We start from the raw sequence: 16735 nt of genomic DNA on the forward strand, positions 1-16735 counted from the left end.
TAGTGGAACATTTAGGCTGAGTATGTTGGAATTAAAAATTATAGATTCCGAATCCGAAGGCATAAGTATCCAGATTTACGTCGTACTTAATTAAGTTAAACATTTTGGCAACCCTGGTTATTTTTGCAAAAAGGAATGTTCGTTCATCGCGGAATATGCAATAAATAATGAAATAAAACAAGGATACATTCATAATTTAATTTTAATTATACATACTCGTAATAATTTTAAAAGTATGTACAACCTTACAAACTAAATTGCTATTATTCGGCATTTTGTATACTAATTAATAAATTATACTATTAAGTATAATTGTTTTATAAAAGTGTTCATTGCTTTGGAAGTTATACAAAGGAAATAATTAATAACTATTATGTTATAATAATATAATGGAATAATTGTTTTCAGTATTCAAACATAAAGGGCTAAAAACGTCTGTTATATTCTAGGCCGAGATAGTTCAGGATTTTTTTTCCTAACTGTCTCTTCTGTTCCATAATTCATTTCAAATACCGGTAATAATTTTGTAAATATAGATTATACCCGTTCCTAGTATTCTTCACAGGTTTTCAACTTTCTAGAAAGTTATGGAAGACCAGGGGAAACAAAATAATCAGGAAATAACTGAACCTTTGTAATATTTGTAATTATCTAGTGTTACTACAAAAACTCAGGCAACCATTGAATATGTGTTTAACACGTGTCAGTTCGAATAAAATCTAATTTTAGGCCTTGTTTACTCTTTTCGCAGATTTGAGTATCCTAATTCATTAGCTATATTTTCCTTTTAAATGTACATAATGACATTATTTTAATTAATAGAGAGATTCATCCGGTTCGTTTCTGTATTAGAAAGCATTGGTTTTTTTTATTAAATGACCCACTGTCGTTTATTCCTTAACAAGTTCTGAGATAACACATATACATAAATTCATGTCTGTTATGGATTTGATGGGATAAAAAAATCGTCACACATAAAACTTTGTCAGCCTAACCGCTAAAAAGGGTCAGAAAGGGTCAGAATGGTTAGTTTTATGTATTCTTGATAATTGCTCTAATCTACTGTAAATTGCACCTGCTAAAATTTATTCCTTACTTCTGTCCATTGTAAAGGTTGCCTGGAAGAGATCGCTCTGAAGCGATATGGACGCCTATTGCTTACCTTAGAAAATCTCTATGTGTATACCTGTGTTTCCAGTACTGCTTACTATCTGTTGGTGTACAATAAAGAGTTATTGTATTGTATTGAAAGCAAATCATTTATGGATATCAAATGTTATTTAAAGATGACAAATCTTAGATAAATTAGACAACCTGTCAACTTTACAATAGTGACAAATTCAAGTAAGTGGACTAAAATGGATTACTTATATGTTCCCCTCTATCTTACTCTACATAGACACAACGATGAAGACAGCATTAGCGAGTACCCTGGTGGATAAATAAAATACATCATAGACTAGTTAACGTTCATAAACACATGAATAACATCTTGTAATTTTCATACGACATAGTAACTTAAAAGCTAATAAATAAATTATTTTTAAACATTTACTACTAATTAGTGTAAAAAAAATGTTTCGACATGCTCCAATTATCATTGATATGCAATGCATGTTGATACCTGAGGTCGGTGCCAGCTCTTCAATAGGGTTCGACCAGCCTCCCAAATCTGTCTTTATACCTAAATAGAAATCTCTTGAACCTAAATCGCTTGCAAAAAAATGTAAGTCCAAAATCAAAGAAATGTTTTAATCATTTTCGTGAGAGTTATGACTTAGCACTCTGGATCCAAGAGCTTTTCACGATTTCAAAAAAAATCGTTTTTGCCAACATAAAAAAGCATATACGTATTATATCGTAATCATTATCCTTCCCGCTTCCCGAACATGATAATTATTATCAACGACCATCCCTAATCTCGTACAATTTACTTCTTAATATATTTAGGATAACGAAATCTTAATATATAAAAAAATAATCCCTATTTCCCTTGGTCACGGCATCACGCGTGAACAGCTGGACCGATTTCGCTATTTCTTTTTTTGTTGGGTTTGCTATTGTCAGGAGAATGTTCTTTTAAAAAAGAATTAGAAATTTAAAAAAAAACTACACTACGGGCGAAGCCGCGGGCACCAGCTAGTAATAATATGAAAACGCTTATTTGTAAATCAGAATAACTTATTTAACTAACTGCCTAAATATTAATGTAAATGCATTGTTTTATCGACCACATCCTACTAAGTACCTATTTTATAAATAGAAAGTTTGTTTGATTGAGGTTTGTGATTTAGTTGCAATTGTGCATATAATTAAATCGTACCCGTAGAATTACAGAGATAGGAAACTTTTATTTCGGAAAATTTCAGTTTCTGTGGCAGAGCGATATACTTGTCCAAGGCTAATTTCACTATCACTTCAGTCGCATAACGACATGCCATATTCAGTTCATTATAGAAGGCTGTACGATAATTAACATTTTAGAGAACAGCTCTTTTATAATCGATCAAAAGCAGGAAAGGTTCTTAACTCGATTGTTTATGTATATTACTACAAATTTGTCGAACGAAATCCCGGAAAAAATCTAGATTTAAACATAAATATTGATAAAATGATTGATGTTGGTTAAGTTGCAGATGTTTTTTTGTCACAGGATAAGCTTATAACCAAAACGTTCAAGTAGCAAGCTTGCAATTCTGACCTTAAATAAAGTAACATACTAATTCGCTTGCGAAGAAATATGTTTGACATCATTTTTAGTACTCAAGAAAATTCAACAAACAACAAGACAATTGAAGAACAACAAGAGATCACCCTGATGAAATTTAAAGTCCCTTCGCCGCTAATCGTTATCGTGTTATCTTTATATTTTAGTAATTTTAAGGAATTGTTCTTTCAACGGTACTGAAAAGAGCCATCATTAAATAACTTAAACAAAATAATTAGGAAAAGCTTCATTATTAAGCCTATCGAGTGGCGAAGACACGTCTTTAGAATCGCTTTCTTCAGCCGCGGACTTTTCAGTCCCGTAGTCCAAGGAATTAAGCAAGTCCATTTGCTTTCTGTATATCAAATCTTCTGACTCTTTTTTCTCCTTCATGTCGTCTATCTCTTTTGTAATACTGCTGACGTCACCTAGCATTTTCTTCTTGTCTCGGTTACCAGTTTCACCCTTAATCCGACTGGTCTTCATTGAAACAGGCCTTCTGGTAGTTAGTGTTTTTTGTTCTTTTATTTCTTCTTCATATGCTTCATTTATCAAATCAAGTTTGGTTTTAGGTTCTTTGTTACCTTTTCTTGGATGATTACTATTCGTTGGATTGTAGTGCCTCATTTTTCCTTTTTCATTTCGTGATTTATGAGTGCTAGCAACAATTTGTGCTTCTGTTTGAACTTCTGCAAATATGTCGGATGGATTTTTTGGAATTACTTTTTTATTATCTTCATCTAATACAATGGTATCACTATCATCTTCTTTTGGGCTTTCTTCTTTTTTTATTCCTTTAATAGGTTCACCAATCGCCTTGACGTCACTAACAACCTTTTCAAAGAAAGGTTTTTCTGTATTTTCGAAATTATCGTAAGTTGCCATGTAAACTTTCGAAGGGTATTCGGTGATCACGTCACTCAAGTCTGCAATAACAATATCTCGTTTAGTGGAAAAATCTGCTGGTGTTGTATAAGAATCCATAGTTTTTCTGACGTCGTCGCGTACTACATCAATCTCATCCACCACTGCATCTTCTTTTTTAGTAGTCGTAGCAAATTCAGTGGCAGGTTTTCTTACTTTTTTGGGCTTAGAAACATTGTCTTCTCTTGACTCGACAGAATTCGTAGGTCCGACAATTTTGACAGGTACGTATTGTAGAACCTTTTTCTTAATTGGTTTTATATCAGGAGCACTTTTTATTGCCTCAATTAGTAGATCTATGCCATCATTATCTGTAAAGAAAAATATATTTTATTAAACTGAATAGAATAGAATAATGCCGTAATTCAAATGATTGTTCAGTTAGTAAACTGAACAAGCAGTATTAATATGTTCGAACTTATTATGTTCCTATATAAATTTTTCAATAGAGATACACATCAAGCAGTAAGTACAATGTAGGTACGTCTATTATCCTTAGTCACTGGCAGTATTTAAATATAATAAAACTCACCTGGCGGGGCCTCCAATGAGTTATTTCGCTTCAGTAAATACTCCATCACGGTCAATAAGTACTCAATGGCCTCATCATCTCCCATCGCCTCTCTTTTCCTCCTTTCTTTGGAACCAACTCGGGCTGCTAAATCCCTTAACTTCCTTAGATTAAAATTTATGTTATCCACATACTTTTCTATTTCCATTTTATACACCTTGTCACTACTTGTTCTATATTTTCTATAATTATACATTTTTGTATTTTGATTTTGCATTTCAAGAGTGGTTAAAGCTTCATACATTTTACGTAAAAAGGTGTTTTGAAGTAAATTATATCTTAAAAGGAGATTCTTTATTTTACCCACGATTCCTCTTTCTTGAATTCCTGTATGTTTGTTTTTAATGAGTTTGTAATTATGTACCGTTCTCTTAGTTTTAGTGTTTTCTGATTTAATTATATTAATAATATCGTTCAGAATATTAGCGAATTTACCAATAGATTTAATGAAAACTTGAGTATTTGATTTAATATAATATATTTGAGTTGCTTGGGTTTGTGTTAGCTGATCGTCGGGAGCATAACTGTCTTTTAGGATAGCATTTAATTTTTTCACATGTGTTTTAAAATCAGGCTCTTCAGAAGTAGCATTTCCTATTGTCTCGTTCTTAACATTAACTAATTGTAGTAACCCTTTTATTATCTTAATACTGCTGAGAGCTTTATGAGTTTCAGAAATGAGTTGATTCACTTTGTAATTTAATATTCCTAGTTTTTTAACACTTATTTTACATGGTCCAAAATTCTCACAAATTGAATCCATTACAGCAATCTTATCGTCAGTTTTATTGTTATTTATAGAAAACAATTTCGAAAATAGTTTCTTTAGATATTTGACGGCTGTATTACTTTTCTTCTTCAACTTATCTTGCGTATGATTCCTCATGTATCCATGAACTAATTTCTCTAGAACGGTTTGAATGTCATTAAGAGTTCCATTTATTCTAATACTTGTTGATTTTGCATCCGATGAATTATTGTTTTTGGGGTAATATTTCTTTGATCTAGCATTTAAGGTCTTAACCAGCTTTGTCAAGCTAACTTTCCTCCTTCTTGTGAACAATTTCCTTATATCCTGCCCATTAATGATTTTTTTATCATCTACTATATTTTCTGTTTCATTTTGGTAATGGCTGATCTTAGGCTTGTCCATTATAAAATTAAGATCAACCGTTTTAACTTTTGTAGATTCTAGTACCTTAACTGTGTTGTTGACTCCAGCGGTTCTTTCAAAATTGATTTCATCGATATTTCGTTTGAATGTATTATCTTCTTTCTTATCATTTTCTTTTTCTATTTGTAACTTATTAACTGAGTGATTTTCTGTAGTTGTGAGAATCATATTGTCCATAGTAACAACGATTACGTTTTGTTCAGTTGTAGCATAGTCTGTATCGTTGTTTATGGTTTTTACTGCAGGAATGCTTAGCGTGGCATGATTATCAACAGTATATGCGTAGTTGCTTAGATTTGATGCCATATCTTCACTATTTGTAAATGATATCTCCGTTGCTTCGAAATTTTTATTTGTAGAGGCGGTAGTATTGGCTGAAATAACAAAAGGGGTAGTAAATCAATAAATTACCTCAAATTCAGTGTCAAGTACGTACGTACGTACAAAAAGTCAAGTACGACAAATACAAAAAATGTAAAATAAAGCCAAAAAAAGGTTAAGACCGTTTCAAATCAAAAAATGCTGTGACATACAAGCAGACACACCGATGGGCAGTTGGATGAACATGAAGAAACAAGAGATTCACAATTTGATTATTACTGTTTTCTATGTATTTATTATTGATCAATTACTCTTTGCTTAAAAACCCTTAGTAAGTATATGATTTGTGTGCTTTGACTTTTATTGTTTACCTGTGTCAACGCTTTCGACGTTAGTCTCCATCATAGTTTCTGTCGTTGTCGACGATATATCTCTCTTATGTCTTTTGTTATCATACATCTTTCCCTTATACTTCTTAGAATTATAGTTTATTTTTTTCTTTTTAATCATATCATGATTTTTGTTTTTGTTTTTCTTATTCATTGTCTTAGACTTATCTTTGTGCTCTTTTAAATTCATAGGTTTTCTGGCTTTTAGACTAGTCACTTTTATTTTCTTTTTCATCAGTGATCTTTTGTTCACAAACTTATCACCCAATGCTTTTGACGACCATTTCTTCATTTCGTTTGGTGGATTGTTTACATTTGACTTGTAGTGCTTGTATAACATTTGAGCGAATTTCTTCGTGTCATTTTTATACTTCAGTAATTCAGGTGATTTAATAGGGCTGTGGGTCGAAATATATCTTTTTATAATAATTGGTACATCTTTTGTCGTTATTTTCTGGAATTGCCTCTTTGTTTCTACTGATATCATTGGTTGCACTGGCGCATGCGCAATAGATTTCTTTACCATCTTCCTGCCATACTCATCGCTATCATTTAAAAAAGAATTTTTCTCATCTTTCCTTAGCGGAAATGTTTTTTTCGTGACTGGTGTTACTACGACGGATTGAAGTTGTTTTTGACTTTGGCTACTGCTATTGGGTTCTGCAGGCGAGGACTTCCTTGATTTTTTACCAGTGATTTTCGTTGATTTTTCTAGAAAAAAAAATTTAAGTGGGTAATTTTCATCTCATCATCATCCCAGCCTATTTACGTTCCACTGCTGGGCCCAGTGCGGATTGGGAACCTCACAAATAATTAAATAACTTCACAGGTGTGTGCAGGTTTCCTCACGATGCTTTTCTTCACCGTTAAGCTCGTGGTAAATTTCAAATGTGATTTCCCATATGAATTTCGAAAAGTCAGTAGTGCGGGCCGGGGTTTGAACCCACGAACCTCTGCTTGAGAAGCGATAGGTCAAACCACTAGGCCACCAAGGCTTGGCCGGGATGGGTAGGTAATTTTAACGTCTTGGAAAAGGAGTGTTTTATCCCTGGAAATTGCAAAATTTATGTGGGATAGCCATAATTAAGCTCTACCCGCACAAAGACCAAGCCACTAGTTTTTTTATGGTATATGGGGAAAACGAGCAAACGGATCGCCTGATAGTAAGCGATTACCGTAGCCCATGGACACCTGCAATACCAGAAGAGTCACAAGTGCGTTGCCGGTAGGGGAGTTATGAATAAAGATGGACATTTGGGAAGGAACTCAGTAATAGTCTGAGCTGGGCTACTAAGAAACATGAAACTCGAAATTCGTGTCGTGCGGTTCCTCTCACACTTATACTATTTAATACGAGAGCGAGAGGGACGGTACGATACGAACTTCGAGTTGTAATATTCAATTTAAACCTTTTACGTCTCCCACAGGAAGAGAAAAGCCGCTTTCTTGACAACTACGAACTTCTGACTCCAGCACTGCGGTGTAGAAGCCAAGGGGAGAATACCACATTATTTTCCTATGAAAAACCTCATGAAGGTTTACTTTCTACTTTTAACCGACGACCACGTCCGCTCTTTCAAGAGTGTTAAAGTAATCTGTCGTCATGCGGCTAGGGTTCGAATGATAGTTTCGATACCGAGTAAGTATCGATACTTTTGATAGCGATACTCGATACTGAGTATACCTTAGTCAGCCTAACTCGCACAAGTAGGTATACAAATCATTGGTATCGAGTATCGAGTAAAATCGAGTTTGGCAGGGGCTATAATGCTCCAAAGTTTTTCCGCCCGCTCAGAAGAGGAGTGGTTATAACTTTAACTAGTTTTTTTTGTTCCAATAAATACAATTTTCTATTTTTTTATTGAATATTTTTATTTTCTTACATATCCCAAAAACAAATATCCTATTATAATTTTCCATGAAAGAAAACCTGAGGTTCATGTGCAGTTGAAGCCCCAAATAAATGATCACCGTAACTACTTACTCGATACTGAGTAGTATCGATACTTTGGGACCGATATTTTTAGGTACGGTCAAGTGTCCACCAATGAAACACATTAAAATTCAAAATCTCATAAATCTTTTGTTTTGAGAGATAGAAGTCTGATTTTTTTTACTTTACTTGGGTAATTTTATTGGGTATCACATGTCATATACAGTATTCTTTAAAAATGTGTAGTTGGGCATCAAAAAAATAAAAAGTAGGTAAAAAATGGGAAATTTCTCACTGTATCCACAGTGGTGTGCAGAATGAAACACTACATATTTAAAAATGAAACGTGAAAAACGAAAACAATCTGTTCAATACTAATGTAATCTGTAACAAATCATAATTTTGGGACTTATTTATGTAATAGGTTAATAAAAAAATGCACGAATATAATCAAACAGTTTAATTCATCATCATCATCCCAGCCTATATACGTCCCACTGCTGGGCACAGGCCTCCTCTCAGAACAAGAGGGCTTGGGCCGTAGTCCCCACGCGGGCCCAGTGCGGATTGGGAACTTCACACGCACCATTGAATTGCTTCACAGGTTTGTGCAGGTTTCCTCACGATGTTTTCCTTCACCGCAAAGCTCGTGGTAAATTTCAAATGTAATGTGTTTCAACAATTTAATTACTTTAACTTTAATCAGTCTCATTAGGTGTGTCCTTACGCGATATAGTACACGATCTGGCAAGGTGGCACTTTAGAAATATCGCAATGTTTCACTGTGTACCTAAGTTTTATTGTTGGACACATGGCCCTATCGATATCATTCCCCTCGATACTCGGTATCGAACCCTACTTGCGGCTGCTTAAGTTCTTTTTACCCGACTGCAAGGAGAGATATTGTTAACTCACGTGTAGGGCAGAAACTCATGACATGACAGTTCCAATGTCCGTCAACACTGCAGTCACAGACCGTACAGCCGACGCACCAATCGTCTGTAATTATGTAAAAGTAATAATGAAATTAAATATAGTATTTCTTCCGGTTTTCTGTGTTATACTATGTATGCTATAATATAATTATCTATAATTGTGTGTGAATCACGCTCTATAATACGTTAGTTAAGCAATTTAGTGTAGCATTTTAGTAAGCTTGCATGATGTTTTTGTACCTTTGCCTAAAAAATGTATTTCTAAGGTCGTTACAACAAATAATAAAAATAAATTAAAATTATTACGGTTCGTTCCAACCAACCAATATACTTACGTGGGAATTTATCAAAACCCCGAAAAATTAGATTGACCGCCAGATAGGTAACTTAATGTATAAATATTTTTATTTCCTGTTTTTATATATTTAGATTGAATTTTCCTGTGAATTGGCTTACAGCTGTAATACGGTACATTTTTTATTTAATTAATAAAACTAGTAGTAAATAAATTAGCGCACCAGGTGGACATCCAATACTCTTGCTCGATTTCAACGGCTTGCATTCGCCTTTTAGTGCCAACTGTTTTTCTGAAGAAAAAAAAAACATAAATTTAAAAACGTATTTTCTTAAACTACGTGATTTTTCAAAAACTGACCTCTTTTCCTCTAAATTCCTCAGCTTGGTTCTTGTCAAATACAGGTTACAGTCAAATAAAACATATGCAACACACCAAGCTTTTTGCTGTCAGTACCTACTTTTTGTTGACCACGAAATACATCCATACTAAATTATGAATGCGAAAGTGTGTGCTTGTATGTTTGTCCGTCTTTCACGTCAAAACGGAGCGATGGATAGACGTGATTTTTGGCATAGAGATAGTTTGTGCTGTGTTTATGATAGTTACGAAAATTCACAATAAATTCTTATTACCTATATTAGCATTAGTATTTTAATGACATCACTCCTCTAATCCGTGGATATAATGAATTATTGGAGTAAAATAGTTTAAGGATTATTATTTTTATACCCTAACAGGGTGTCGTGTACCTACTATTTAATAATATGTCACCTAATGTAATGAACATGGCTTATAAATGAATAAATAAATAAATAAATGGGCCAGAGAGTGACATAGGCTACTTTTTCCCGGGAAAATGCAGTTCCCGAGGGAACAGCGCGCCATAACCGAATTCCACGCGGGCGAAGCCGCGAGCAAAACCTAGTAATTACATACACACTAGCGAATATATACTTACTCGTATATCAACATCTAACCCTTACGTAAATATACAGTAGCGTTGACATTTATTATTATACAGTGATAAATAATAATGATGATTTCTAGTATGAAAAACTTACTAGTTTTCCCTGAACTTCGTGAGTAGCCAGCACTGCGACGTAACCTTGCTTCCCTGAAAACAAAATAGGATTATGTTAGTACTCCATCCACTTTATACTATAAACCTAGGGCTGCCATCCGTCCGGGTTTCCCCGGATTTGCCCTAGTTTAGTTTAGGAGCGTTCGGGCGGGGCTTCATTTGTAGTCCGGGTTTAAAAATATTTTTAATTTTTAGACCAATGCAATTAGAATTTTTCGAAGAATTAATTTCCAGCAAGCTGTAATAGTACATTGTGTCTTAAGGGCGGTAAATAAGGAATTACGAACGAGAGTCTATTAGAAGCCCGAAGTCGAAGACTGAGGGCTTTAATGAGTCAATGTTCGTATTCTAGTACGCCCGTGCGACATATTTATAAAAGAAAAAAATATAATTGTTCCAAATATTGGCGATACCTAAGGCTGCGTGCGCTCTTGGCAGCGCTGCATGCCCTCCCCCTTCCGCAGCATGTGCCTGAGCCGCGTGTGCAGCGCCATCAGTACGGGCACTGACTCATTTACCGTCCTTGGGCTTCATGACAAGAAAATTTGTACGCGCAATGACTCATTTACCGACCACGGGTTTCATGACAAGCACATTAAGTCGAGGGTTTTATTTGGGCGTTGCAATCAAGGTAGCCTCATGTTTTGACACTGTTTTACGAGCAAGTGTGATGAAAATGTTTAATAAGGATCTTATTTGATTGGCCTATGTTTTATTATACCTACTGACCAAGTGTAATAAAAACCTAAACCTGTTGACATGTCCAGGTTTTGGGCTCCAAAATCCGGGGTTTTCACGCGTCTTGTACTGATAGCTACATTTTAGAGATGGCAGCCCTATATAAACCCTACTGCTGTCATGAACATAATAATGATTCCATTCTCTTAGTTAACCGCTTCTCAAGTGAATATTTATTTAAAGATTAAATTTAAAGATAAGATTTGATTTTTAGGGTTCCGTACCCAAAGAGTAAAAACGGGACCCTATTACTATAAGTCCCGCTGTCCGACCGTCCGTCCGTCTGTCACCAGGGTGTATCTCATGAACCGTGATAGCTAGACAGTTGATATTGTCACAGATTATGTATTTCTGTTGCCGCTATAACAACAAATACTAAAAACAGAATAAAATAAATAATTAAGGGGGCTCCCATACAATAAACGTGTTTTTTTTCTGTTTTTGCTCTATTCGAAATTAATAGGTATTAATTCACAATATTTAAGGGGGGCTCCCATACAACAAACGTGTTTTTTTGCTAATGTCTAATGTTGTATAGATAATGGTACGGAACCCTTTGTGCGCGAGTCCGACTCGCATTTGGCCGGTTGTTTGATTTGGGCAACTTAACCAACATAGGAATTTTGAAAATCCCCGAAATCTAAATATAACTAGTAAGAAAATCAGGAAGCAAGTCACCGTTTCATGTGGCTGTAGTACTGGCCGTCGCATCTCTCGTTGGCCCGTAACGAGCAGATCGCATGGTCCCTCCCCTTACAGAAGCAGAGGTAACATGCTCCCGTCTCCACGCCGTTGGTCAGTTCCCGCTCGAAGAAGTACCCCACGTCTGGGCAGATTTCGAGTGGCTTCACAAACGTGGTGGGGGCTGCTGTTGTTGCTTCTGAAATCAAGGTAGGATTCAACCTTTAAAAGTTCAAGGCTCATTTTTCCCCCATCTTCTTAGTCTGCCGTTTGACCATTCTTCGGCGCCGGTAATTCCATACCTGGGCGACAGAGCTTGGAGCGGGCTAAACATGTTTCTCAGAGATGCCATCAAAGGTCAAACAACAGTTCGCTGCCGAAAACCCCCACATAGCGAATTTCATCTATATCGTTACGGACGTTTTCGAGATCCCCGAAATATTAAATTAAAAGTAAATGAACGGTATTGAATGAGAATATCTTATTTAAAGGTATTAGATAAATAAATGAACGGATAAACAGTTTCATTTTAGTATAGCAGTCTTTTTCCAAAGTCAGAGCGTAAATGTTTCGAACTCCACCTATCATATTTACACCTCATATGCTACGTTCTCTTGCTCTTTGATAAATCCTTAATTATGTTTTGATTTTTGGTCAGAGACCATCTTTGAGCAGCGCAAATTAGGCTGGGTAGGATACTCGGAAGAGTTTTTGCTTAAGAGTTAGTGAATGGTTTCTATTTATAACCTCTTTCAAGGACCTGACCAACTACCTTTATTCGACGCGAGTTTAGACTTTTGATTCTCAATCTAAAACATTTTAAAGAAAGAAAGAAGAAAGAAAAGTTTATTTTGGCTCCAAAAAGTACCACCTAAAACTAAGACTAGAACTAGCACTCAAACTATGTTACTAGGTGACACGGCAGGATACCAAAAAGGGTCTCCACTCAGCATGTGTTGCCGCAGAGCAATAAATGGTACTGTGCAGAAGGAAGCATTGGACAAGTTTTACATTGTCTCATTATATGTACAAACAATATATCTAACAGCTCTGGAACCATTACTGTTACAACAGTGTACCATTCCTATCATAATCAGATCGCGACACCAAAAAAATCCACACATTGTAACATGAACATGACAAAATCACCAATATCATAATATTAGTATCTCATTATAGTCCCACGTTCTTACGAATGGCGTGAGAACTTACCCAGTTACCAAAATCCTGAACAATAGGCATCGAGAGTAAACAGCCGCAAGCGCGCAATATCGTTCAAAACATGCCGTGTTATTACAACATCGACCGGCAGAAAGTAGAATCTGGTGCGTTACATTATTGCTTGGGAATTTGGGATGGTTTTTAAACAATAATCAACGATAATTCCCAGACTTGTTATTAAGTATCACCTATCACCACTCGGAAGATCCCGTGAGAAATTTTAATAAGATATTGGACACCACCAATCAGTTGAGGTTATTCTTATTATCTTGTATCATCGGCATAACTATTTACCTACTACTTCTCTCTCACACTTTGATACCATAAGTTAGAACAGGTAAAACTATGTTGCTCTGTTACTACTTTTACTCTCAATCAATCAATCAAAAGTCATAGTCCGTCCACTCCCCATACGCCTCCTTCATGCCATGTCACAATAATACACAATTTTTTATCCTTAGCTTGCTTTTTCTTGTTTGCCATCACACTTCTTGACCACATTCCTAATTCTGAAATTTGGAAACGGACTAGAGTAGCACATCTTCGGTGGACGGCACCCTAAACATGCATATGGGTAGTTACATACTTAACCTGCTGACACACTACTTGACACTACACTACATCCTTATTTATATTGGTTGTGTTTAATAGTATAATTTATTAAGATTGGTTTTTTGGAGTCTTTTTGTATTTTTTATTTCAACTCCAAATTTTGTTACTTTTACGGTCATCCCGCGGGATTTTACGCGTAAAATCCATATCGAAAATACAAACTGAAACATAGATGCACAGAAAAACCATAAAAAGAGACCAGCGCTGGGAATCGAACCCAGGTCCTTAGCATTCCGTGCTGCGTGCTATACTGCTACACCACCACTGGACAGGAGTACAGACACGAATTTCTCCTATGCACCACATATCTCAGCTTAAGTGACTAAATAAGAAACAAACAAGCTGAGATATGTGTTGCATAGGAGAAATTCGTGTCTGTACTCCTGTCCAGTGGTGGTGTAGCGGTATAGCACGCAGCACGGAATGCTGAGGACCTGGGTTCGATTCTCAGCGCTGGTCTCATTTTCTGGTTTTTCTGTGCATCTATATTTCAGTTTGTATTTTCGAGTATAATTTATGTTCAGTTTTTTTAATTTATAATCATTTTTATTATCTTCTGTCTTACTTTTTTGGTGGCAATAAAGATTTTTTAATTCGAATTTAAATACCTAAGACTCGAGAATAAGGGGCTGTTTCACCATCCATTGATTAGTGTTAACTGGCGGTTAGGTGTGATGCCGTCTCTATTTGTTTTGTTCGAATAGACGGAGACGGCATCACATTTAACCGTCGGTTAACGCTAATCAATGGATGGTGAAACAGCCCCTAAACGTTGTTCCATATATGCGGCTTCGTCCATCAGGCAGGAGTTGGAAGCAAGAGCATGGTCAGAGCGGGAGTGGCGGCGACGTACGTTAACAGACATCTCAACAACTTGAGCCTTCGCCAAGCTACGTTAATCTTCGATACCCGACGACCTTAGCGAGACGCGCGCCTGGGTACTTAGAGACATCGTCGTCGTCCTCATCATCGTCGGGTATCAAAGATTTGTACTGTATGTAGTGTAGTGTACCTGCACTAAGACTACAAAGTATAATACGTACTTATTTACAAAGGGCCTTGGACATTTTAGTTGCAGAGCTGGATTCAGGTGGACGTTTTATTGGATTACTAGCCTAAAACCATTATATACATTCGGCAATATATATAACAGTGGTGTAGCGGTATAGCACGCGGTACGGAATACCGAGGACCTGGGTTCAATTCCCAGTGTTGGTCTTATTTTTCTGGTTTTTCTGTGCATCTATGTTTCAGTTGTATTTTCAATTTAGGTTTTACGGGATAACCGTAAAAGTAAAAATTTGGAATTGAAATAAAAAATACAAAAAGATTCCAAAAAATCAATCTTAATTTGATTGCTTAATAACGACATCTCTTGTCAGGGTGAGTGGTTAGTTCCAATGGAATGCCGAAAGTTTCTCGATGAAGGCTACGGTATAGATGTCGCTAGCGTCACTGCTTAATTGGCTAAATAAGAAACAAACAAGCTGAGATATGTGGTGCATAGGGAAAATTCGTGTCTGTGCCGTTGACCAACAGTGGTGTAGCGGTATAGCACGCGGTACGGAATACCGAGGACCTGGGTTCGATTCCCAGTGTTGGTCTTATTTTTCTGGTTTTTCTGTGCATCTATATTTCAGTTTGTATTTTCAATATTATATTAACTCTGTAGGTAACATACATTAACAATGTAGGTATATCTAGATAGGTAGCCAAAAAGGTGGGCAGCTCCGCAATGCTGAGGTACGAAACCATAGCGCTGATTTTCAGCTGCAGCCAACAAATATCGTATAGTATAAATAGGACCCCTCAGCATAATGTTCTCTCCAGTGGAACCCATTTAAAACTAAACACATAAAGATTGTTATGAGAAGGTGGCCGTTGAGGCCGAAAAGTTCTTGAATGAAGACCGCGGATCGGCAAGCGCGGCGTAAGACGTCCACCAACGAGATGTATGGATGACTTGGTTAAAGCCGCAGGTTCACGATGGATGCTGGCTGGCCATTTCCAACCGAAGCAACTGGAGGTCTATGGGGGAGACGGGGAGACCTATTGTCCAACAGGAGATGTCCTACGGCTGATATGATGATGATGTCATAAAAACATACACAACACACGCCACGACACGAACGCCAGCGGAAAGTACTTCACAAAGAAACTTAACTCTATGGTTTCCTTAACGAGCATGCAAGTCACCTGATGGGAAGCAACCACCGCCGCCCACGGACACCTGTCAACACGAGGGGTATCACAGGTGCGTCGCCGGCCCTTTGAAAGACAGATAGGCTCGTTTTTTAAAGATCCCTAAGTTGTACCGCTCCAAAACACTGTCCCAGGAAGCTGGTTCCATATTTACTTTAGTCGTGCGTGGAAAAAAGTTTCGCTTAAAGCGGACGGTGCTAGATCCTTCAAAAGCTCATGGTCAATTTATGCTTTCACTCGCTTTAAGTCAGGGATGCGAAGACATATTAGGACCAGGGGCCACTTGGGCAGATTAAGAGCTAAGCGGACCGCAGCAATTACACAACTCAAATTATCATAATTTCGCTAGGTTTTAGCTATTTCTATTAGATCGCTGGCAGGCCGCATGTAGGTACATCTACAGTGGGTCACTTTTGTCCCGCGGGCCACGGTCTGTGCATCCCTTTTTTATTCGACTGGACGAGATCACCACCACCGCCCATAAACATCTGCAACACCAGGGGTATTGCAAATGCGTTGCCAACCTAGAGGCCTAAGAGTTAATGCCTGCTTTAAGTGTTAAAATAAGATAATGTATCCGAACCTGAGGCTGCAGTTGGCAGGAGGTACAGCAGAAGCAGCAGCATGGTCGGTCGGCGCGGCAGTGGCGGCGACGCTGCGCCCGCGTCGCGCCGGCGCGCGTTTACAAACATACCGACAACTTGCACGTTTCAGCTGCAGAGCCGGATTCAGGCGGACTTTGTATTGGATTAAACAAAACAATAGGGATGTTGACACCATTAAAAAATAATTCGAAGACACGACTCCAGTAAATAAAACGCTTTATTTTAGCCCTAAAAACCAGATTAATTTTAGATTAACTGCAAAATTAGATTTTTTGTTGCTTTAAAACGAATAAATAGTTAGTTGATTGAGTGTGCGAACAAGTGACGTCATAAGTTGCTATTT

The 16735-nt window shown here is 36.8% G+C and overlaps 1 protein-coding gene across 1 annotated transcript; it reads right to left on the reverse strand.

Annotated features, from left to right (window-relative positions):
• Positions 1-274: 274 nt before the first annotated feature.
• Positions 275-16422, reverse strand: LOC141441667 (uncharacterized). Its single transcript, XM_074106466.1, has 8 exons — positions 16371-16422; positions 11750-11951; positions 10314-10366; positions 9473-9541; positions 8935-9018; positions 6069-6797; positions 4164-5750; positions 275-3942 (listed from the first exon to the last, which is right to left on the reverse strand). The coding sequence occupies exons 1-8, from the start codon at positions 16411-16413 to the stop codon at positions 2930-2932; spliced, it is 3780 nt and encodes a 1259-aa protein (XP_073962567.1). The 5' UTR covers positions 16414-16422; the 3' UTR covers positions 275-2929.
• Positions 16423-16735: the final 313 nt, after the last annotated feature.

Source organism: Choristoneura fumiferana, chromosome 24 (genome assembly GCF_025370935.1).
Source record: "Choristoneura fumiferana chromosome 24, NRCan_CFum_1, whole genome shotgun sequence".
Classification (NCBI taxonomy): Eukaryota; Metazoa; Arthropoda; class Insecta; order Lepidoptera; family Tortricidae; genus Choristoneura; species Choristoneura fumiferana.

Bases quoted from the DNA above. Each gene is read 5' to 3' on its own strand.
- LOC141441667 (XM_074106466.1), bottom strand. From the start codon at position 16,413: ATGCTGCTGCTTCTGCTGTACCTCCTGCCAACTGCAGCCTCAG. The intron at 9,542-10,313 runs GTAAGTTTTTCA...TTTTTTCTTCAG, and splicing joins ACGAAGTTCAGGGAAAACTA to AAAAACAGTTGGCACTAAAA. The intron at 3,943-4,163 runs GTGAGTTTTATT...TTTTCTTTACAG, and splicing joins CTCATTGGAGGCCCCGCCAG to ATAATGATGGCATAGATCTA.